The 24,684-nt window shown below is 40.1% G+C and overlaps 2 protein-coding genes across 3 annotated transcripts in view; both read left to right on the forward strand.

Moving 5' to 3' along the window:
* The window catches only part of LOC311093499 (tripartite motif-containing protein 16-like protein), a 31,898-nt gene extending 21,821 nt beyond the window's left edge, over positions 1-10,077 (forward strand). The window contains exons 5-6 of one of the 2 annotated variants that reach the window (XM_084130958.1): positions 2,221-2,331; positions 7,184-10,077. In XM_084130958.1, coding sequence (XP_083987084.1) covers positions 2,221-2,331; positions 7,184-7,701 — 629 coding nt within the window. In that variant the 3' untranslated portion in view covers positions 7,702-10,077. The remainder of the gene's footprint in view (positions 1-2,220; positions 2,332-7,183) is intronic. The other variant, XM_084130959.1, reaches the window with a different exon arrangement.
* Positions 10,078-12,874: 2,797 nt separating this feature from the next.
* LOC311093534 (tripartite motif-containing protein 16-like) lies at positions 12,875-24,552 on the forward strand. Its single transcript, XM_084131008.1, has 8 exons — positions 12,875-13,401; positions 13,689-13,792; positions 18,333-18,790; positions 20,184-20,279; positions 20,365-20,598; positions 21,088-21,247; positions 21,639-21,686; positions 21,925-24,552. The coding sequence occupies exons 2-8, from the start codon at positions 13,774-13,776 to the stop codon at positions 22,440-22,442; spliced, it is 1,533 nt and encodes a 510-aa protein (XP_083987134.1). The 5' UTR covers positions 12,875-13,401; positions 13,689-13,773; the 3' UTR covers positions 22,443-24,552.
* The last annotated feature ends 132 nt before the right edge of the window (positions 24,553-24,684 follow it).

Raw genomic sequence — 24,684 nt, forward strand, 5'->3', positions numbered from 1 at the left:
GTATCATACAAATAAATAGTTAAAAAATCATATATTGTGATTTCTGGATTTTTTTTTTTAGATTATGTCTCTCACAGTGGACATGCACCTACGATGACAATTTCAGACCCCTCCATGATTTCCAAGTGGGAGAACTTGCAAAATAGCAGGGTGTTCAAATACTTATTTTCCTCACTGTATGTGTGTGTGTGTATATATATATATATATATATATACAGTAACTTCCCTCAGTTAGAGCATTGAAGATGGGTTGAGGCTGGGTCTTCCAACATGACAATGACCCGAAGCACACAGCCAGGATAACCAAGGAGTGGCTCTGTAAGAAGCATATCAAGGTTCTGGCGTGGCCTAGCCAGTCTCCAGACCTAAACCCAATAGAGAATCTTTGGAGGGAGCTCAAACTCCGTGTTTCTCAGCGACAGCCCAGAAACCTGACTGATCTAGAGAAGATCTGTGTGGAGGAGTGGGCCAAAATCCCTCCTGCAGTGTGTGCAAACCTGGTGAAAAACTACAGGAAACGTTTGACCTCTGTAATTGCAAACAAAGGCTACTGTACCAAATATTAACATTGATTTTCTCAGGTGTTCAAATACTTATTTGCAGCTGTATCATACAAATAAATAGTTAAAAAATCATACATTGTGATTTCTGGATTTTTTTTTTTTTGATTATGTCTCTCACATTGGACATGCACCTACGATGACAATTTCAGACCCCTCCATGATTTCCAAGTGGGAGAACTTGCAAAAGAGCAGGGTGTTCAAATACTTATTTTCCTCACTGTATATATATATATATATATATATATATATATATTTTTTTTTTTTACCGCCAATTTTTTCCCGCCGTCCATTTAAGGATAACATTTAAGGATATGTCTAATGAATGGCATCAGCGCTGGTCAATACAAGGAATCAATGCCATTGATCATGAAGCGACACATAATGCCTAGTTCACACTACACAACTTTAAACTTTGGCAGAACTCTGTCACCCAACGACTCTATCCAGTCCCAAAACCACATTTTGTCATGAAAATATGCGCAAGAAGTGGAATGCGAAATGGCGCATTCCAATGGCGCATCGTCGGGTTGGGGCTGAAAAATTGCAGACATTTTCGGGCTGGGGCCGGATTAGGGCTTGAACACCACGGGCCAGGTCTCGGTTAGTGCTGGATTTTTTGCCCCATGCAGGGCTCTAATCAGTATGCTAGCTGGAGCCGTTTATCTCCAGTCTTTGTGCTAAGCTAGGCTAGCGGTGGGTGCGTCAGACAGAGTTACAACACGCACGGAGATGAAAAAGGTATGTATGGACTTATCTAACTCTGGGGGATACGGTGAATAAGCTAAAGTCCCAAAAAGTCGGCGTGTTCCTTTAAGATTTGAGGGAAGAAAATCTGCAAAGATTCTCCTTAAGTGTGTGCTGCAACCAGATTTTATAATCGGTTAGGATTTTAAAACTCCTGTAGTGTGAGCCAGGCATAAATAGCCTTTATGCAGGAAACGATCACCCCAACGTCCCCATTAAGACAGAATGCCCTCAAGGGAATCAATTATCTGCTAGAAACAGAAGTTGGTTTGCTCAATTGAGTAAAATATTGTTTAAAACAATAACTATACATAATAGTCACAGACACGCATAGACATACACGCGTACGATTGCTCAAAGCAGTTTATGCATGTAGCTGGAAATAAGCCAACTGGAATAAAAAGCAAGCAAATTACCGTAAACAGCATGACTTACACACCAACAAATATTCAAACTTCACCTACCTGGGGATAATAAGAGCCTTCACACCACCACGGAACCGCAAACCAAACACTAGTCCAGCTACAATAAATAAGGTTTTACTTTTACAGAATCCCACTCCAAACATTAGCCGGACAGCTTAGCCAGACAGCTAAAAACATATCATTGAATGTCAGTGCGCACGCACCAAGGGGCGGAGCTAGCAATGACGCATACCCAGGTAGCATAAGTACAGTCTTAAATAGACAGAAATCGGGTGCTGATAGGCTGTCACTCTAAATACATGGGAGGGGACTTACCCACCTTACCACACATTGGAATTTAGGATTGAATCTGATATGTGTGTTTTATATATGAGGCATCTGGAGATTCATCTGTTCTCTGAAGTCCTCCATCATCTTGTATCAGATTAGAAACGTCTTAGAAATGGATGCATTTTATCTGTAATGTACATGTCTGTTTATTTCCATAGTCACATTCACCAACATGAACCCCAAGACCAGGAATGGCTTCCTACAATGTAAGTCACTAAGAAAACAAGCAGAAAAACTCACTGAATGTGTTCAGGTTCTTCCTGTGGAAGGTAAAATAATCATATTAAAAGAGTTTTATACTTGATCATGTAAATGATGATTTGCACAGGATATCTGATCAGCTATAATGAAACACTGCTGATATACTGAACTTTGAGGCCATAAAGAGTTCAGTTACATTAAAAGATCATAGAGATTCATAATTCCTGTTTATGATGTGTTCCCTTTTGAAAGGGAACTTGCACTGCATCCGGAGACACATTGGGGGAACGCCTCAGCATGACTATTGACTAAAGTACTGTATAATCACGGCAATCGTATTGGCTGCATGGCGACAGCCATGACGTCACCGCTAGTGCGACCAGGAAGTATAAAAAGGGCGCCTAGAGAACATGTCATACTCTTTTTGTCTTCAGGGACAGTTTTGCTGGTACTGTGAAGTAAAAATAATGGCTAACAAACTTTTCAGGAAGTGTTCCGACCTGTGTAAGAGGTTTCTAGGTACACTAAGGGACTTGGACCAGGGCCAGGTCTAACACCGGGGGCACTGGCTGAGTTGCACCGCACAACAGACCTCGACCTCCGTGCCACCAAATGGACTGCCACCGCGATCGGTCGATCGATGGTGGCTATGGTGGCCATGGAGAGGCATCTGTGGATGAACTTTGCGAGCATTGGGGAAAAAGAGAAGGCTGAACTTTTTTGGGACCTCCGTTGAGGCAGTGGTCGGAAAGTTCAGGGAGGCGAAGGCGCGCTCAGCCGCGTACAAATCTTAACATACCGCGCCAGTCTGAGTTCACACCCAAACAGCCTGGGGGCCCTGGTCCATCTCAGTTCGAGGACCGAAAGCATGGCCAGAGGGAATCTGTCGCAGCTCGTGCCCCTCCTCCCGCTAGGAGCAGGTCTCTGAGATGGCGCGAGTCAAGGAGGAAGAAGCAGGGTGTCAGGGAAGTGGCCCAGACCAGTTGTGAGTGTCCTGGCGTGGGCAGAGCCAGATAAATCGCCTCCTTCCCTGTGTCCACCCTCCTCTTCCTCTTTCCCCCCTCATCTACAACATCAGGCATAGTACAAAATAGTGAAAAACAGTTCCCTTTACCCTCACAGTGTTGTTAACAGAGTAGCTGGTACTCTTAGCCTTCTCCAGTTAATTAGAATGTAGTTAGGCCGTTCCCTAAAAAAAAAAAAAAAAAAAAATCAGAGGGTTATTTGGCCTCCGGCTTAAAGTTAACCAAAAACATGGGCTATAGTGGCAGAAGGTCTTAGGCTCACTAGCCTCACCAGAGCTGCACTTAGGGCTGTATGTGAACCTCTCATTTAAAAACTGAGAGTTTGAATTCTGAGTCTCTCATTGCCCAGATTTATACATTTACATTATAAGGGATAATAAAGTAGCACAGGTAGTAGGCTAAGCCTCCCTGTGGGGCTAGAGGCATGGTTAGGCTTCCTCTCAATCCAGAGAGTTATCTTCTGAGGCCTTCACTCTCTAGAGCTTTGACAGAGTGACTATAAATTTAGCAAGTCCCGTTGTGTAGGCCTCCTCTTATTAGAGAGTCATCATGTTGAGGCATCCATCCTCCAGAGTGCCATGCAAACAGTTTTTGTCTTTTTTGCAAGTAGAGTTTAGAAGAGGCCTCTCTCTATTAATAAAACAGATAATTGTTCTTAAGCCCCTCGCTCCCTGAGCTCTAAGTATGTATCTAAACTTAGCTGTTTTTCCACATGGATTTGTTGTGCAAAGACCACATCAGTGTGAGTGTGGCAGGCCTCTTCTTTTAAAGTCTTCCTGCTGAGGCCTCCGCTCCCCATAGCCCTGTGGAGGCCAATATGTCTCTGGGTTACAGACTATGGTCAGGTTCACTCTTGTGAGAGTGCTCATAGAGCTGAATGACATGCTTACTGAACATTGAACATGCTCAGGTCAAGCTAACATTACTCCTCTCATTCTAGAGAGCCTGGAGCCCTGGGCTAAACTAAAAATCACTACTGATTTATGTAAGCAGTCTGGTTCATGAACCTCTCAGAGCTGTATGTGAGCCATTGGCCCTTTCCGGGCCTCTTGTACAGTAAGCGCCTCAGGTTGAGCAGGTGTATAACCTCCTAACAGCATTGTGTTAGAAGCTCCCCAGGGCTCTGAGTTCAGCATTGTATGGTGAGGCCCTGCAGGAGCCTCCATGATGTTGTTTCCAAGAAACATAGATAGTACTCCTCTCGGTTTAGAGGGTATTTCTACACAGTATAGAAATTTTCAAATAGTCGTATCTCGGCCAAATGTTGTCCTATGCTAACAAACCATACATCAATGGAAAGCTTATGTATTCAGCTTCCGGGTGGTGTATTAATCTCAATATCAAAAAATTGACATATGTGACTAGTTTTGTGGTCCAGGGTCACATATCTAAGCTTAGCCTTTTTTCATGTGGTAAGAGGAAAACACTAGAACTCTCTGCTGTGAGTATGGAAGGCCTCCACTTCCTTAAAAGAGTCATTTTTGCTGAGGCCTCTATGCAAACAGCTTTGCAGGTAGAGTTAGAGGAAAGGGCCCTCTTGTTAACAGAGAGCTGTTCTTTAGGCCCCTGGCTCCCTGAGCTCTGTGATATTTGAGCCTAGCTATCCTCAAACATGTGACAGTCTTCAAGAGTCATTCTGCTGAGGCCTCCATGCAGATAGCTTTGCAGGTAGAGTTAGAGAAAAAGGCCCACTCAATAACAGAGAGCTGTTCTTCACTCCCTGAGCGAGATGGTCCTCACTGCAGAACACAAAATCCAGGGGGAGGAGTTGGATCCAGATCCGACTCCTCCCACCTTACATATACCTAAACCTACCCATCTCCACCCCCTGATCCCTAAACCCACCCCTAAACCTATCAATCTCCTCCCCTTAAATCTGGATCCAACTCCGCCCCCTGGATCTCATGTACTGCAGTGAGGTGCTACTGCCCTGAGCTCTGCGCTGTGCATATCTGAGCTGTTGTCCCACATTGTGAGAGTGTGGCAGGCCTCCTCTTCTTCTAGAGTCACCTGCTGAGGCCTCCACTTCCCATAGCCCTGTGAAGGAGCAATTTATCGCTGGTTAGAGACTGTGGTCAGGATCTTAAAAAAATGTTTGTTTTTTTGCTGGCTTCAGCTAATAGAGCATGATAGCCTCCCTGGTATAGGGGTTGACACTGGTCTCCCTGAAAGTAGCAGCCTAGGACCCAATGGGTCTGGGCCATACTCCCTTAAAGGAACCCCCCTCTAAGTTGGGCTGTGGTGTCCAGGCCTTTGAGCTGGCTCTGGATCAAGTCCTTGGTGTAAAATCACAAAGGTGCTTCCTCATTAAGCATGAAGCTCGGGCAGTGGCCTTAGCTACTAACAGCCTGATGCATTCCAGTAGGGGGATTTAACTCTGAGTTAAATGTGTTTGTGCTTGTCACAGCCATGATTGGCATACATCCCCTCAGCATGGCAGCGTGGGTATTTCGTTCCCCAATGTGTCTCAGGATGCAGTGCGAGTTACCCTTTTGAAAGAGAACATCTCGGGTTATGACTGTAATCCTCACACATCCCAAGTCTCCCGGAAGTTCCGGGAGTCTCCCGCATATTGATAGCGGCTCCCTGATGCCCGCAAATGAGTTAAAATCTCCTGGAATCTAGAGCGAGCGAGCAAGAGCGCGCATGCGAGACAGAGACTGTGTAGCACGCGCACGGCAGAGAGGGAGCGAGAGACCTTGCGTGTGTGTGCCTGTAAGCTAGAGAGCATCCTGATTGGCCTGTTTCGGTAAATCAACCAATCAATTGTCAGTGTGGGCAGGCTTTTATCTCTTCTCCTGAACTGAAAATCAGTTCAGTGTATCTAGAAACAGGAGCGCCATGGCAGAGGAAGAGTGCCACAAAAAACGAAAGTATAAGATAGATTTTACGCCAGGCTACACGAAAGTGTACCCCTGTCTTATAAGAGTAATGATAGTCTTGCACTCTGTACAGTTTGTAACAGTGACTTCAGCATTGCTCATGGCCGGTTAAATGATTGTAAAAAGACATGTTGAGGTGAGTTCAACAGGTTTAATTTCATGCGCATATTATTCAGGCCGGCTCGTTGCCAAGGCTACATGAAAACAACAAACTCCTTTGACCTGTTTAAAGCTCCAATGGATATTGGATATAAATATAAATAAAAGCAGTTTACATAAATAGTACAAGCAGCTTATATAAATAGTCAAAGTAATCTACATATTTTAACATAATTAACAAGTAATTGCATGGGCCTATAGAAATAATATATTATGCTTAGGCTATATATATATATATATATATAAGTATAAAAAGAGTGCATAGAGAACATGTCATCCACTTCTTCGTCTGAAGGGACATATATATACAAATTTTTTTTTTTTTGGTTGGGGGTGGGTTGGGGTACCTCCCTGAAATGACTTTTTGCAGGTTGGGATGTCTGAATCCTTGTTCCCTGAGAACAGGGAACGAGACACTTCATCTCATCGCCATGCCTCCGGGCTGCCTGCACAGTCCCTTCAGACGAAGAAGTGGATGACATGTTCTCTATGCACTCTTTTTATACTTCCTGGTCGCATAGCGGTGACGTCATGGCTGTTGCCGGCCAATACGATTGCCATGATTATACAGTACTTCAGTCATCAGTCACGCTGAGGCGTTCCCCCAATGTGTCTCCGGATGCAGTGCAAGTTCCCTTTCGAAAGGGAACACATCATAAACAGAAATTATGAATCTCTATGATCTTTTAATGTAACTGAACTCTTTATGGCCTCAAAGTTCAGTATATCAGCAGTGTTTCATTATAGCTGATCAGATATCCTGTGCAAATCGTGTCTCATGACGCAGTGTCTCGTTCCCTGTTCTCAGGGAACAAGGGTTACTGTTATAACCTGAGACGTTTTCTTTCCATCAGATTCCCATCAGCTTTCTCTGGATCTGAACACAGTGAATTATCACCTCCATCTGTCTAAGAGGAACAGAGTGATTACTTACACTGACATAGAGCAGCCATATCCTGATCATCCAGACAGATTTGATTGGTGGCGTCAGGTGTTGTGTAGCGAGAGTGTGTTTGGACGCTGTTACTGGGAGATTGAGTGGCGTGGACGTGTGTTTATATCAGTGTCATATAAGAGCATCAGCAGGAAGAGATGGTTTTATCCGTGTTTGTTTGGACGTAATGATCAGTCCTGGAGATTGGACTGCTCTTCCTCCAGTTTCGCTTTTAGACACAATAACATACGGATTGAACTACCTATAGTGTCCATCAGCAGTAGAATAGGAGTGTATGTGGATCACAGTGCAGGAACTCTGTCCTTCTACAGCGTCTCTGACACAATGAGCCTCATCCACACAGTCCAGACCACATTCACTCAGCCGCTCTATCCTGGGTTTTGGGTTGATATTGGATCATCATTGAAACTGTGTTGATGTTTCAGAATAGACTGTAGAAAGATTTTACCCATAATACTTTGAGCTGCATGAGATATCAGTAACAGTGAGATGTTTTAGAGTCTCTTATTTTCTCTTACATTTTCACATGATTTTTGGAAACCTCAAAATATGAGTAAACGATGCAACAATGTTGGAATTGCATCATCTACTATCTTACAGGAATAATGAGTGAATTGAAAAGGATTAAATGAGTGTTGAGTAGCATTACATACCTTTTAACAAGCCTTTCAAAGCATTTAGTCAGCAGAGAGGTTAATGAGATTGGTAGGTAGTCATCAAGCTCTTGTGGTTTGTTGATCTTAGGAACAGGTGTAATAGTTGAAGTTTTCTAAACAGTTGGTAATATGTGCTGATCTAAAGATGTTTGGAACAGCAAAGTAAAAGCTGGGGACAATATTGCTCAGCACAGTTATTTAACATTTGACCAGATGTTATCAGGCCCCAGGGCTCTTTTGTATATTACAGTTCTGAGTTTCTAGACATCAGCTTCTTTGATGGTGAAATTATTAGTCTGTGTCAAGGAAGTTCTTATATTATTACTGTGCATTCACACCACCGCTGGCGAGAGCGGCAAAATTCGCTCTCACCGCCCTGCCAACGACGCCGTAGAAAGATGCGGGGACACTCTGACGTAGATCTAATTACTTGACTGCATTCTCTGGAATCCTCTCAAGCGGAGGACTACATTCCGATTGGTTGCCGCCGAACCGCGTCATAGCTCATTACCATAAAGTTGACCTGACTTCCCATAGTCCTGTGAAGGAGCTATTTATTGCTGGTTAGAGTGGGGTCAGGATCTAAAAAAAAAAAAAAAAAAAAAAACACAGGTTGCTGGCTTCAGCTAATAAAGCATGATAGCCTCCCTGGTATAGGGGTTGACACTGGTCCCCCTGAAAGTAGCAGCCTAGGGCCAAATGGGTCTGGGCCATACTCCCTTAAAGGAACCCCCCTCTAAGTTGGGCTGTGGTGTCCAGGCCTTTGAGCTGGCTCTGGATCAAGTCCTTGGTGTAAAATCACGAAGGTGCTTCCTCATTAAGCATGAAGCTCGGGCAGTGGCCTTAGGGGGTAGAGCTACTAACAGCATGATGTGTTCCAGTAGGGGGATTTAACTCTGAGTTAAATGTGTTTGTGCTTGTCACAGCCATGATTGGCATACATCCCCTCAGCATGGCAGTGTGGGTATTTCGTTCCCCAATGTGTCTCAGGATGCAGTGCGAGTTTCCCTTTTGAAAGAGAAAGTCTCAGGTTATGACTGTAACGCTTGCTCCCTGAGAACAGGGAACGAGACACTTCGTCTCATCGCCATTCCTCCGGGCTGCTTGCACAGTCCCTTCAGACAAAGAAGTGGATGACATGTTCTCTATGCACTCTTTTTATACTTCCTGGTCGCATAGCAGTGACGTCATGGCTATCGCCGGCCGATTGGTTGCCGCCGATCCGCATCATAGCTCATTACCATAAAGTTGACCTGACTTCCAACTCTTCTTGCCACTCTCGCCGTCCAAGAAGTGTCGCGTCGCGCCGCCCTCGCCGGAGCTCGCCGCGACTCGCATTGAAAATTAATGACTTCCGGCCACTTTGACGCTCTCGCCGGTGGCGGTGTGAACGCACAATTACTGTCTTCACTATTCCCCTCAAAACGTGAAAAATAAAATAAAAATACGATTTAGCCTATTGACTAATTCTAGGTCTCCATTCTTTCCATCTGCAGCTGTTATGTTTGTGTTATGCTTCCCTATACTAATCATCGTCTTAATGATCCATCATCCAATAACCATCCAACAACCATCGTCTTTCTCGGGCCTGTTTAGAATTTCCCTGTTATATTTTTTGTTTATATAGGGCCTTATCTACCTTCATTTGTCTTTTAATTTCCCACAAAGTCTTTGATATTTGGGTCGAAGATTAAAAACGTTATGATCTGATCCTCCCAATGGAGGCAACGTGGAGGCAGAGAAAGTGTCTTTAACGTTGCTATAACACTTGTCTAATGTCTTATTCTTCCTGGTGCAACAGTTCACATACTGGTTGTAAGTCCTCAAACATTTGTTTAATTTAGGAGCGTCAGGAGACAGAGTATCAATCAAGCCTTTGTGAAAGTTTATTTTCTCAAGTTCTATTTGTGTTGTTCTATTATGGAAATTACATTTATTTAGTTTTTATAGTGAGTGACATTCATAAATCATTTTTATTATTACTATCAAAAGTACCTTTCAGTTGTAATGATCACACACAGGGTTCATTACAAAAGATTTATCCCAGATATCCATTACATGCTTGATTCTGATTGAGTGACAGGCGTTTTGAGGTGTTAAGCATTTTTTTCATATTATTAAAAATGACAAATTGTAATGTCTAGTTTTGGTTTTTGGTTTGTTTCATGTCGCAGTCATGTGTTTTGTCAAGTGATTCCCTTGCCCTCATGTGATCCTGACTTCCTTAGTCTCATGTGTCTTGTTATTGGGTAATTGTCTAATCATGTTCACAGGTGTGTCTTGTTTACTGATTAGTCCATGTGTGTATTTAAGCCCTCATGTTTGCCATGCATCTTTGTATAGATGTTGTAACATATTGTTTGTGAGTTTTCTGTTTGCGGTTAAAGGAACACGCCGACTTTTGGGGACTTTAGCTTATTCACCGTATCCCCCTGAGGTAGATAAGTCCATACATCCCCTTTTCATCTCGGTCTAACTCTGTCTGACGCACCCACTGCTAGCCTAGCTTAGCACAAAGGTAAACGGCTTCAGCTAGCATACTGCTCCCAATAAGTGACAAAATAATGCCAACATTTTCCTATTTACATGTTGTGATTTGTATAGTCACAGCGTGTACAAATAACAAGGTCACATGAGACACAGCCATCTTCTTACCATATACATACTGGGAACTATATTCTCAGAAGGCGAAGCACTGCTACTTCTGCGGAGTGATTTACTCCAACTCTGAGCGAACTCTCTGCTCCTCACCACGGGGCTTCTCAGGTGCTGCGAGCAAATCACTCCGCTCATATGGTGAATAAGCTTAAGTCGGCGTGTTCCTTTAAGTTTTAGTTTATAGTTCCAAGTCAAGTCTTTGTTTTGGATTATCAATAAATTGCACATGGGTTCTGCAAACTTGTCTCCAGTGGACTGATGTTACAGAATACTAGGGATGGGCAAATAAAGCCACGTGAAGCACTGAGGCTTCACCTGATTGTTACGGGAATAGATTCAAAGCTTCGAGAGTGTCGAAAAAGTAAAAGCAAAAGTAAAGCAGCCAAAACACTTTGAAAGAAGCTTCGTCAGACAATGCAGCCACCACGGATTCCTTATATAGTTTCATGTTACGTGCCACTAGCGTAGCGAGAAAAGAGTCTCTGGGTGTGCATAAGAAAAACTGGGTGTGCCATATTTATTGTCAGATTAATGTGCAAAAACAAAAAACAGACTCTATGTATCACTACAGAATAGACTGGGCTGATGTGTAAAACTATACTCAGGCTCACCACATAACCTTAATACTAAATAAAATCTAATTCGACATTAAGCCTATTCATGTGCTTGTCCTTCGAACAAGTAAATTGGTCATTCACTTGTCCAAGTAAAAAAATTGCTTGTCCAGAGAAAAATAGGATTTTTTTTTGTGTGTTGTGAATATAATTTATTCTGAAGCAATATACTCATCAGTGTGCAGTCAGCTTTGACATATTTAAATCTGCATATTTATGATATTTGAATCTGTATAAAGGGCATTTAATTTTAAATTCTTAAGTTTGATCAATAGATTATATTATAATAATAAGACACTATATGGCTGTTACCAATCAAATTAAATATTTTACACTGAAAAATTACAACTTCATTAAATAATGTTATGAGATTGTTTATTTTTTTTTTGAATATACAAATATGAAATATTGGAAAGAATGATACTTTTAAACACGAAACTATACCACAAGTAGGTGGCAGCAGGCAACCGTCTTAAATGAAAGTGTCATTGAGCCATTTATTCAAATGATTCATTCAAACGGCTGATTCGTTCAGGAATGAGGCAGTTGTTTATTAATGGGTCAACTGACTAAACTGATTTGTTCAATATGTTCAATTTGTTCAATGTCAGTAATGAAAACTTGGTTATGTGTTACGGTGAGATGATGGTTCTGCTATGATCTTTGTTTTGAACTATTTTCGCTGCTGAAACAGAACAAAAACGGTCAATATTCTATTCTTCTATGTAATTTCATCTGCCTGCCCAGAAAAGTTAGTAAAAACTTGTTAAATAAGTCTGACTAAGTGACTACAGTGGTTAAGTTTATCAAGCGTCGAGCATACTTTTTGTGCACAAAAAAAAACTAAAATAATGACTTTATTCCGTGACGTGAGTTCACGAGAGCGCCACGACGCATGCGCGATAACTGAGAAGATGACACTCACGATCATTTGATGGGAAAGTGTGGTAAGCCATTCATTTTAAGGCATTGGTAAGGCACTTTTGCGTTTTCTCGTTGGTTTCTCACGATTCGGACATCTAGGAAATGCACACTCTAGAACAATTTTAAACACTACATTGAGAACCATCTGCGGCATCTTCTCAGTTCTCGGGCATGCGTCGTGGCGCTCTCGTGAACTCACGTCAGAGGCCCATACAGAGGAAAATTAATAACTGAATAAAGTCTCATGCATCTGTGGATTTTGAAACACTTCTAGCGTCGATGTACAGACAAATCTACAAATATGTGGACTCCACCCACCGTTTACCTAAGCCAATCAGATAACGGCCACATTGAGCTGACCAATCGTAGCATGTTCTCGCTACAACCAATCAGGGTAGGGCTTTACACTTGGGGCGGGAACTGATTCATTTTGCACCCTTGAAAGGTGCTGTATGGTATGCTTTGTTCACATTGAGCTGTTTGTGTGGTTAAAGGGTTAGTTCACCTAAAAATGGAAATTCTGTCAGTAATTACTCACCCTCATGTTGTTCCAACCCCGTAAGACGTTCATCTTCGGAACACAATTTAAGATATTTTTGATGAAATCTGAGAGCTGGCTCACTCCTTCATAGGCTTCCATGTAATTTCATTCTGCCGGCCCAGAAAAGTTAGTAAAAACATTGTTAAAATAGTCCAAGTGACTACAGTGGCTCAATCTTGATTCTTTTTTAGAAACGGTTCCTATTTCTGCTACGTCGCGGCTGACAGATCCGCCCACACAGAGATCTCATTGGATGGAAGTTCTGCGTGTCATGAATATTTAATCATCAAATATGGGCGACGAGAAACTGATTGTCGAAGTTCAAAGGCATTAAATTCTCTACAATTATTAATCCCACAAATTCCACAAAGACATCAGGAAAAAGGATTCCGTCTGGAGAAGCATAGATGAAGCATTGAATACACATGATAAGTTAAGTATAGACTTTTTCATCTACAGCTAATGAATGAATGAATGAATGAAGCATTTAGCTATATAGTACTAATGCATAGATATATACACTAGATGCCGCCTTGGGGTTCTAAGCTTGCGTCAAAACCGCCGCCATCTTGGAACAGGGGTCTTGTCATAGGAAGTAGCTAGGTAACGCTGCTTTCTCCGCCTGTACTTCGAATTCATGGATGATGCCGGACTTTTGTGCTGCGTATGGATGCTCTCACGAACGAAATCTAAAAACCAGACAGCAAGGGATTACATTACACAAGTAAGAATGTGTTTTATGAAATTGAATTATACAGTGAGTATCATTGAGTTTTGCACAGATACAGTGGGCTCAAGGGCCCAAGTTTACTCAAGTGGAAGAATGTGACTAATAAACTTAGGCCTACTAGCACTATGCATTATATTTTGAAAAATAAGTAGATTATCTTAATATCAAAACCTTAAATTTTCTCTGGACTCAATGATAAATACATGTCTGACCGTTGGAACGAACCAAAAAAACTAGAATATCGCATTCATGACGATTTATGGTGATTTTATTTTCGTTAGACCTTTGCCTACATTGACGCTGATGCATTAAAGAGGAGGGGCTCCCCTGTTCCAAGATGGAGGCTCTATTGACGCATTCGTTCCAATGAACTGCCATAGCCAAGGTGACATCTTGTGTATATATCTATGGTACTAATGAAGCATCAACCTGTGTAAAACAAATATATATATGTGTGTGTGTTAGTAAATGGACTTAAACTTCCAAAAACCTGTAGAGTAGTGGTCTGGGTTCAAACATTATGACACGCAAAGTGAAGCATTCACGTGACTGGAAAGAAAGTGAGGCTCCGTTTTTCGTTGGAGCTTCATGAGAAATTACTTCATGAGAAATTACTCGAGAAAGTACTCGATACGCGGTTTGAAGCTTCAGTGTCAAATGTAACATCACTAGTTCATTGGGATGTCCTTGAATGGTTTATTTGTATATTTAATAAGCATATGTTATTAGCAAAATGGCAGAGGTGGACAGTAACAAAGTACATTTACTTGAGTACTGTACTTAAGTACACTTTTTGAGTATCTGTACTTTACTTGAGTATTATTTTTTTCTGGAAACTTTTTACTTCACTACATTTGAAAGACAAATATTGTACTTTTTACTCCACTACAATTCTGTCAAGGTCCTTGAGTAGAAAGTAACATCAGTCAGTGGATGATTTTGGTTGCAGGGGTTGCATTTTGGTTGGAAATGAAAGTCGGGTTGACGTCAGAACCCTGCATCTGATTGACATCAGAACCCGACGTCAGATTGACGTTGGATATTGATTGAAAATAAAAGTCGGGTTGACGTCAGAACCCGACTGATGTTGGTTTCTGACGTCAACCGATTTTCATTTTCAACCACAATACAACGTCTGTCCAACGTTGGAGATCAATGTCAATCTGACATTGGATTCTGACATAAACCTGATTTTCATTTTCAACGTTGGGTTTGGTCTTCTAAATGCGACTTTTGCCACTTTTTTGGAGCACACTAGCTTATAGATAACAGTAAGGCTAACATATTCATACTAAAAGCCAAAAAACTTTAAATAGGGCAATATTTGAGGGAATAGCCATTTGGGTCCGAAACCATTGTGGACGTTATTGAGTGCACTTATTTGATCTCACATTCAATCTCACATTCAATTCCACTACTGGAACTGTGTTCCAGAAATAAATTTGATATTGATATGAGGGTAGGAAGGCAGGCATAGATTCAGAGGCATACGGTACTTTAAGTATTACATACAACAATGCAACAATAATAAAACAATGCATTGACATTTACTTTTGATACTTAAGTATTTTTAAAAACTAGTACTTCTGTACTTTTACTTAAGTAAAAATAGGTCTTTACAACTTTTACTTGTAACGGAGTAATATTTGACCAGTAGTATCTGTACTTTCACTCAAGTAAGGAAGTTGTGTACTTCGTCCACCTCTGCAAAATGGGCAGAACAGTGGTTGAGCCCGCAAGGTGTTTTAATTTACATTCAGACAACAGACATTCACACGTCATTGTTTTAATAGTAGTACTTTAATTAACAACAATACACCACATAAAAAAGCTGCATACATATAGGCATGACCAATATAATTAGAATATTGCACTAAATCGATAGCGGGTAGCCTATGGGACAGCACAATCGATGCGCCCTGTATTTGAGCCCGGTGTGACGTGTCAGTGAGGTAACGAAGCTTCATTTCCACAGGTCACATGACAGCCTCATTTTGAAGCAGTGCTCTGGAACACTGTTTCGAAGCACTGGTGTGTTGAAAACATGAGACGTGTCGACACTGGGTGTCGAACTACGTATCCCTAATTATTAGAAAAGTGGAAGTGTTTAGGAACAGCAGCTACTCGACCATGAAGTGGAAGACTTCAGTCTTTAGTTTAAAATTAACAAAAAGCAAGAAATTGTTAAATAATAATAAAACCGATTCTAAAAAAGTATCAGCAAAATAATGTGTTTTTTCCCCATCAGTCTGATATAATTCATAAATCAAAAAGTAAACATTTAGAAATTGACAAGAATGCAGTCACATTTAAAAAATAAAATCATTTATTGTCTTATTTTTAATAAAGATAATATGGAACTGGTAATATTATTAAATAAAGCTAATACATTTATTAATTCAAGTGCAGTGTGTTGTATTCGTGTTTTCTTAATGTAATAAATACATCAGCCGACAGGTCAGGTGCACAATGCAATACGTCGTGACTCTATTTACAATAGTGTAAAAGACAGGGATTTTGAACACGTAATCATTCGGTCGATTGTGATGCGGCCCGATAATGAAAAGTGACAGTACCCGGCCGGCAGACTTTAGTCGACGGAAGTTTTCTTATTCCCAGCGAAATAACAACACAATCTGTCTTTAAGAATGTCTTGATCCAATGGGATACAACAACTCTCCTGACCGCCCTTCTTTTCATGGCATTTCTGGTACCCTGATTTATGTTTTCTTTTCCCCGACATTTTTCAGTCAATTAGTCTCCTGCTCTTCATCGTTAACTTCAGGCACTGCCGCCTCAACTCTGATTGGTTCTGTTCACGAGCTGGGGTGGGACTTACAATTTTATTGGGTCCTTCTGATGTTTGGCACTGACTGAATAATTAATAAATACTTTAGATCGGACTAAACCATTTTAGGGAGGTAAGAGAAGCAGATATTAGGAAAAAACATTTAACCTTTGTTTTTGTGGTTTTCATTTAAATCTCAGGCATAGCCTACAACTAATATAAATGTAAGAATTATTCATACAACAGGGGCGTATAACTGCTGGATTTTGTGGGGCCCCCTGGGCAGCGTGGGCCCCTATAATTGTCACCACCTTTCATCCCACGAGCGATGGCCGTGCTGAGGCGCATGGTGTGTAAAAGTCACCAATGCTCTTGTTGATTCCATAAGAGTTCCAAACTTCCACTGGCATTAATGTCAGGAAAAACTGTGTGGCGGGAGCTTCTTGGAGTGGGTTTCCATTGCCGAGCATCTGCATGCAAGCCTCACATTATCAAGTACAATGCTAAGCGTCAGATGAAGTTGTGTAAAGCATGCCGCCACTGGACTCTGGGGCAGTGGAGACATTCTGTGGAGTGACAAATCACGCTTCTCTGTTTGGCAGTCTAATGGGCAAGTCTGCATTTGCTGGATGCCAGGAGATTGCGCCGAGCCCTGACCTCAACCCCATCAAACACCTTTGGGTTGAACTGGAATGGAGATCTCAGGGTCGAGCTGGGAATCGGGATGCCCAAGGCTGAGCTGTAGAGCTAGATGGAAACAGCAGAGAAGGTGAAGCCGAGGAGCTGAACGGCACAGGGGGAGACGGCGGTACCAGGGAACTGAACGGCACCAGCAGATCAGGGAGCAGGATGGGACCGGCTGACACGAAAGAACTAGGAGGCTGGGTGGGAACAACTGAGTAGTTAGGACTCCAGATGGAACCAGCAGCCAGACGGGACAGGCAGAGGAGAAGAAGGTTCGGGCGTGGGAACATGGATGGGAACTGGCTCTGTGGACCACAAATCAATGAGCCAGTGATCCGATCCTGGCTCAGGGATGGATTGTGCAGCAGGCCCTGACTCCTGGAAGAACCTGGCGTTAGGCTCTGGCATTAGGACAGACATGGTGGCTGGCTCTATAGCGGGAGTGGGCTCTAGCAAGGGGTGCGTGGCGGATGTGGGCTCAGGCTCTGGTTCTGTGGCGGGTGTAGGGCTGACGCCCTCTACATATTCAGCGAAGCTCATTAGTGTAGTGTGAAAGGCACACCAGTTCCTCGAGAGAACATAATCCTCTTTACCGATGAGGAGTCGTTGCACTGCTGGTATTGTATATCCATACCTTTTGTATTTGTACTTCATTTTTTTAGGTTGGTTCTTCTGTTAGATGTGGTCGCATGCATGAAGAGTCTTTTATACACTAAATCAAAATACTGAGATGTATGGAGATGTAGGAGCGATGTAAACCACACAAAAGGTAAATGTAAATGCAAACAAGAACTGACCGACTTAAATGGAAACTCAGGGCTATATAAGGAACACAAAAGGAAAATAAATGAGATACAGGTGAAAGCAATGGGTAGCTTTGTAAACAAATGAGAGCATAATTAGTAACCAAGGAATCCAAAACTAAACAGAGAGGAGAGTGGATGCCCTTCCATCTCTATATGTAAATATAAATATTATAGATAACACTGACATAACACTTATAGATCAGTATTTTTGCCCCTACCAATGTCACAACTCTGCAACTCGTGTCATCTAAAATTTAGTTTCTCATTCATTAATAAAACTTTGCCCTGTCATTCATGTGCTCAGAACGATATTTTCAACTTCACTTGAAGGGCACATAAACAGCTGGAAAGTGGCTCACCTCTGAGCAGGAAAGAGGAATTAAACTGCTTTAGAGACACGCCTGTTTTACACACGTCACTCAAACACAGAACCAGGAAACTATTTCAAATCCTCAGTTCAGGAAACAGAAACTGAAGTGTTGTTGAGCTGTTGTGTGTTTGTGTCTCTCTGTATTCATGCAGTAAAATGGCAGAAGCCAGAATTTCAGTGGATTAGAATGAGTTCACATGTCCAGTGTGTCTGGATCTCCTGAAGGAACCAGTGGCCATTCCCTGTGGACACAGTTACTGTAAGATCTGTATTACAGGCTGCTGGGATCAGGAGGATGAGAAGAGAGTCTACAGCTGCCCTCAGTGCAGACAGACCTTCAGTCCAAGACCTGCTTTAGGCAAAAACACCATGCTAGCTGAAGTGGTGGAGAAACTGAAGAAGACTAAACTTCCTGCTGACTGTTACGCTGGAGCTGGAGACGTGGAGTGTGACGTCTGTACTGGAAGAACATACAAAGCCGTCAAGTCCTGTCTGGTGTGTCAGGAATCTTACTGTCAAACTCATTTAGACCGTCATGAGGAATATCACTCTCGTAAACCACACAAAGTGATTGATGCCACTGGACGACTGCAGGACATGATCTGCCGGAAACATGATAAAGAGCTAGAAATGTTCTGTGTCACTGATCAAGAATGCATTTGTTTGCGATGTAAAGAGTATGAACATAAAAACCACAAAACTGTATCAACTGCAGCACAGAGGACAGAGAAACAGGTATGAACTGAGAGGGATTGATCACGCAGAAATGAAAGTGCTTTCTTCATTTACTCACTGTCATGCCAAACCGGTTTGAAGAAGATATTCTGAAGAATGTCTCTTCTATTTTAGCCTAAACATTGAAAGTACAAAAGTTTCAAGCTCCAAAAAGGAGAAAAAGTTCAAATTCAAACAACTCCAGTGGTTTTAAAATGTAGTGCACTTAATTGTATTGAATGCGCACTTGTAATGTACTTCAAATCTTAAAAGTGTTTTTTTAAACCTGTACTTGCAGATAATATAATATTCATGAAATAAAAGGCTACGTAAATGCACTTAAAGAGAGCACATGATTGTTTCTTAACAAACTTAAGTACACTTATAAAAAGTTATAATATTAAATTATACTATATAATATTATTTTTTACTTTTAAGGACATTTTTAATCATATTTAATATTTCAGTTTAATGAGCTTTTGTCGTGCTTTAAAGAAGTGCACTTATTTTGATGTGTGGACTGACATACTGAAGCTCATGTAAAGTACTTGATTATAATGTTAACTGTAGTGTGTTGTTCAATATCATATTTAAAGTTGATATTTTAAATTTACTAAAGTGCAACTTCATCATTACAATTGTGCAAATAAAAATATATTTAAATACATTTACCATAAATGTTTGTCAGTAATCTTTAACCATTAGTCAAAGTCCTACTTAAGAGGCTCAAAAAACACTCTAAAGTTAACCTATTAATATAAATTTAATCTGTAACACATTTTCATTTAATTGTAAATATCATGCAGTGTCTGAAAACATTACGTTCAGTTCACACTTAAGTTGTTCTTTTAAACTATATTATTTCCATAAGTATGCTAAAGTCAAGTGTATTTTTCTAAACTAGGAGACTAATTTTGATTCACAAATCAAATCACTGATCAACTCATTTATACAGAGCATAAAAATTAAATATGGTGACATCAGAAACATCAAACTTCACTGGTGCTTGTGTCATGACATCATGATATTTAGTCATGTGACATGGACATGCAAGAACCAGTGAGGTTTGTTGTTATTGATGCATCACCATATTTATGGCTGAAACATTCTTCAAAATATCTTCTGTTGTGTCCCGCAATAGACAGAAATTTACACAGGTTTGGAACGACATGAGGGCGAGTAAATGATGACAGAATTAAAACTTTAGGGTAAAGTATTCATATTTGAAATAATGTTGACACTGGCTTCATATTCATTCATAATCTAATTTCAGGAAATTAATCTGTGGTTTGAACCTATGTTATATCCTTACCATGCTGGATCTTTAACCACTCAATTCTGGATTTATGTACTTTAATTTTCTTTTGTGATAGTAGTTTTACGTACCATTTGCTGTTTTTGGTTTGTCCTCCAGAAACAGCTGAAGGAGACGCAGATGAAGATCCATCAGAGAATCCAGCAGAGACAGAAAGATCTTCATCAGCTGAGAGAGGCTGTGGAGTCTCATAAGGTGAGTCTGGAGAAGAAGAGAAGTGTGAGACGTCTCAGTTTGGACTCACTGAACTCACTGTGTGATTGTGATGTGTGTGTAACAGCGCTCTGCACACACAGCAGTGGAGGACAGTGAGAAGATCTTCACTGAGATCATCCGCTCCATTGAGAAAAGCTGCTCTGAGGCGACACAGCGGATCAGAGATCAGGAAAAGACTGCAGTGAGTCGAGCTGAAGGACGACTGGAGCGACTGGAGCAGGAGATCAATGATCTGAGGAGGAGAGACGCTGAGCTGGAGCAGCTTTCACACACACACCATCACATCCAGTTCCTGCAGGTAACAGTGATCTAGAAGAACTGGATCATAGTGGACTTGAGCAAGAGACCCACAGAGAAACATTTCATGAGAGCAGAATGAGACTAACTTAAGCGGGGCAAAAAAACAACAAAAAAAACTCTAAAGTTAAGTTATTTGCATTTAATACAAAAATTAAACTATACCACATTAATTTAAATTGCAAATAACATGCAATTAAGTTTCTGAAAACATTTGCACTTATATATTTAAAGTATATTATTTCTGTTATAAGTAACAGTACTCTTTTTAAAGTGTACTTTCTTTTTCACAAGGAGTGTAAGTGTGAAATACTAGAGTTTGTAGCATTAAATGATGAATATGAGAAGAATGTGCTGATTGTGTGAAAGTGCTGGATTGAAGTGAGTCACTGAAGAGAAGTGAAGTCAACAAGAGCCGCTCAGATCTGATATAGTGCAGGTTATTGGCTGAAGTGTGGAGATGATGAGTTTTGATTTCTGTTTTCTGTAGAGTTTCCAGTCTCTCTCAGCACCTCCTGAATCTACAGACGAACCCGACGTTTCCTTCAGTTCTCTCTCCTCTTTTGATGGCGTGGGAGAATCTGTCCATCAGCTGAGAGACAAACTGGAGGATTTCTGCAAAGAGGAGCTCAAGAAGATCTCTGATAGAGGTAAAGTCCTCCTCCTTTATAAAGACGAGCGTAGAATGATCCGAAATATGAACGTACAACAGTTTCTGAAATGTTCCTATGATTTATAAAACATCCATTCACACAAATAATTTTCCTAAACGCATCCCACTTTATAAATCACGGTTCATCTTTAATTCAAGAGCATCAACTCTACAGAACAGCCACAAACATCCCTTGATGGTTTAGAAGTAATAAATACATATTTGACGTAGGATGAAATCCATTGGAATTAAGGATTGAGTTTGAATCCGATACGTGTGTTTTATATAATGAGTCCTGCATCATCTAATATCAGATTAGAAACGTCTTTGAAATGGATGCGTTTTATCTGTCATTTCTCTTCACACTGTTTGTCTGTTTATTTCCACAGTCACATTCACCAACATGAGTCCCAAGACCAGGAACTACTTCCTACAATGTAAGTCACTGAGAAACAAGCAGAAAAACTCACTGAATGTGTTCATGTTCTTCCTGTAGAAGGAGAAATAAACATGATAGAAGAGTTTTATAATTAAATGAAGAATTGCACAGGATATCTGATCAGATTTACTGAGACACTGATGATACATTGAACATTGAGTCATGAAGAATTCAGAGACATTAAAAGATCAGACAGATTCATAATTCCTGATTCTGATGTGTTTTCTCTCCATCAGATTCCCATCAGCTGACTCTGGATCTGAACACAGTGAATGAAGACCTCAGTCTGTCTGAGAGGGACAGAGTGATTACTGTCACTGACACACAACAGTCGTATCCTGATCATCCAGACAGATTTGATCTGTGGCCTCAGGTGTTGTGTAGAGAGAGTGTGTGTGGACGCTGTTACTGGGAGATTGAGTGGAGTGGACATGTGTTTATATCAGTGTCATATAAGAGCATCAGCAGGAAGGGAGGGACTATTGAGTGTGTGTTTGGAGGTAATGATCAGTCCTGGAGATTGGACTGCTCTTCCTCCAGTTACTCATTCTGGCACAATAACACAGAGACTGATCTCCCTGTAAAGCCCATCAGCAGAAGAATAGGAGTGTATGTGGATCACAGTGCAGGAACTCTGTCCTTCTACAGCGTCTCTGACACAATGAGCCTCATCCACACAGTCCAGACCACATTCACTCAGACGCTCTATCCTGGGTTTTGGGTTAATATTGGATCATCAGTGAAACTGTGTTGATGTTTCAGAATAGACTGTAGAGAAATTTTACCCATAATACTTTGAGCTGCACGATAAATCAGTAACAGTGAGATTTTCCCTTACATTTTTCACATGATTTTTGTAAACCTCAAGATGTGAGTAAACAAGATGCAACAATGTTAGAATTGCATCATCTACTATCTTATTGGACTAATAAGTGAATTGAAAAGGATTGAATAAGTGTTGAGTAGCATTACATACCTTTATCAAGCCTTTCTAAGCATTTAGACACCAGAGAGGTTAATGAGATAGGTAGGTAGTCATCAAGCTCTTGTGGTTTGTTGATCTTAGGAACTAAAAACAGGTCTAATAGTTGAAGTTGAAAAATGTGCTGATCTAAAGATGTTTGGAACAGCAAAGTAAAATCTGGGGACAATTAAGGCCTTATCTACATTAACCTGTCTTTTGATTTCCCACAATGTCTTTGATATTTGGGTCGAAGATTAACAATGTTATGATCCAATCCTGCCAATGGAGGCAACGTGGAGGCAGAGAAAGTGCCTTTAATGTTGCCATAACACTTGTCCAATGTCTTATTTTTCCTACCAGTCACATACATAACCCTTGCTTACATACTGGTATTAAGTCCTCAAACAGTTGTGCAGGTAACATTGAGAACAACTCTCTCTCTCTCTAAATAATAAGACTAAAATAAATTGTGTTAGACTAGGGGTTTTCAAATCGGGGTCCGGGGACCTGACCGCAAGAGTGACAGGGTCTGTGGAAAAGTCTTTAAAAAAAGGTAAAATAAATAAATAAATAAGACTAAAATAAATATATAAATTTCAATAAAATAAACAATACATAAAAATGTCATTAAAATAATGACAAATATTAGTTAGTTAATATTTGAAAATATTAATCTATTGAAAATATTCAAATAAATATAAGTAATAAACAATATAAATAAATAAAAATTACATTAAAAAAATACATCTAACAGTACATTAGTGAGTTGAAAATATATATACACTACTGATCAAAAGTTCTAGATGGGTAAGATTTTTCTATGTTTTTAAAAGAAGTCTCTTCTGCTCACCAAGGCTGCATTTGATTAAAAACAATAAAAAAATAAAAAATAAAAAAACTGTATTATTGTGAAATATTATGACAATTTAATTTTTATTTTTTTTGTTTTCTATTTTAATATATTTTAAAATTTAATTAATTCCTCAGATGAAAGCTGAATTTTCAGCATCATTACTCGAGTCTTCAGTGTCACATGATCCTTCAGAAATCATTCTAATATGCTGATGTTATGCTCAAAAAACATTCATTATTATTTTTAATGTTGAAAACAATTATCAATTTTATAATATTGATTTATTTTATTTCTTTCTCCCAAAAATAAAATTAAACTGACCCCAAACTTTTGAAGGTATAGTGTTTAATGTTACAAAAGCTTTAGATTTCAGATAAATGCTGTTCTTTTGAACTTTCTATTCGTCATAGCATCATGAAATAAAAATGTAAAAAAAAACTGTTTTCAAAATTGATAATAATCATAAATGTTTCTTGAGCATCAAATCATCATATAATTAGACTGATTTCTGAAGGATCATGAGACACTGAAGACTGGAGTAATGATGCTGAAAATTCAGCTTTGATCACAGGAATAAATTACACTTTACTGTATATTCACATAGAAAACAGTTTTAAATTGTAATAATATTTCACAATAATTACTGTTTTTGTTTGTATTTTTAATCAAATAAATGCAGCCTTGGTGCGCAGAAGATAATTCTTTGAAAAACATTAAAAATCTTACCGATCTAAAACTTTTGACTGGTAGTGTATATAATAAATGTAACTTAATAGAAAGTAATTTTTAGACTTATAATATAAATTTTAGGATGGGGGTCCCTCACGTGAGGGTGATCATATTTGGGGGTCCATGACTAAAAGATAATAAAAAACCTGTGTCACACAACTTTGCACACTGTCCCTGATTACATTTGAATTTGAAATGCCTAAATGTTGTTTTTATTGTTTTTTTACACAACTGTACAGTCAGGGCTAGTGTGAGCTCTGAAGTTGTTAATCAATGCTGTTTCTGACCTCACTTTATAAATCAATGTCTTGAATCTCACTTTATTAATCAGTGTCTTTGCTGTTGACCTTCAATGATCCAATTCAACCATACTACCGGTAATAAGCTTTAGATAAACTTCACATTTGTATTTAATTTTTTCAACGTAATGTATTACTTTCAATAAAAAAG

The sequence above is a fragment of the Abramis brama genome (assembly GCF_963993115.1).
Source record: "Abramis brama genome assembly, chromosome: 1".
NCBI classification, from domain to species: Eukaryota; Metazoa; Chordata; class Actinopteri; order Cypriniformes; family Leuciscidae; genus Abramis; species Abramis brama.

Bases quoted from the DNA above. Each gene is read 5' to 3' on its own strand.
- LOC311093534 (XM_084131008.1), top strand. The intron at 18,791-20,183 runs GTATGAACTGAG...TTTGTCCTCCAG, and splicing joins CACAGAGGACAGAGAAACAG to AAACAGCTGAAGGAGACGCA. The intron at 21,248-21,638 runs GTAAAGTCCTCC...TTATTTCCACAG, and splicing joins CAAGAAGATCTCTGATAGAG to TCACATTCACCAACATGAGT.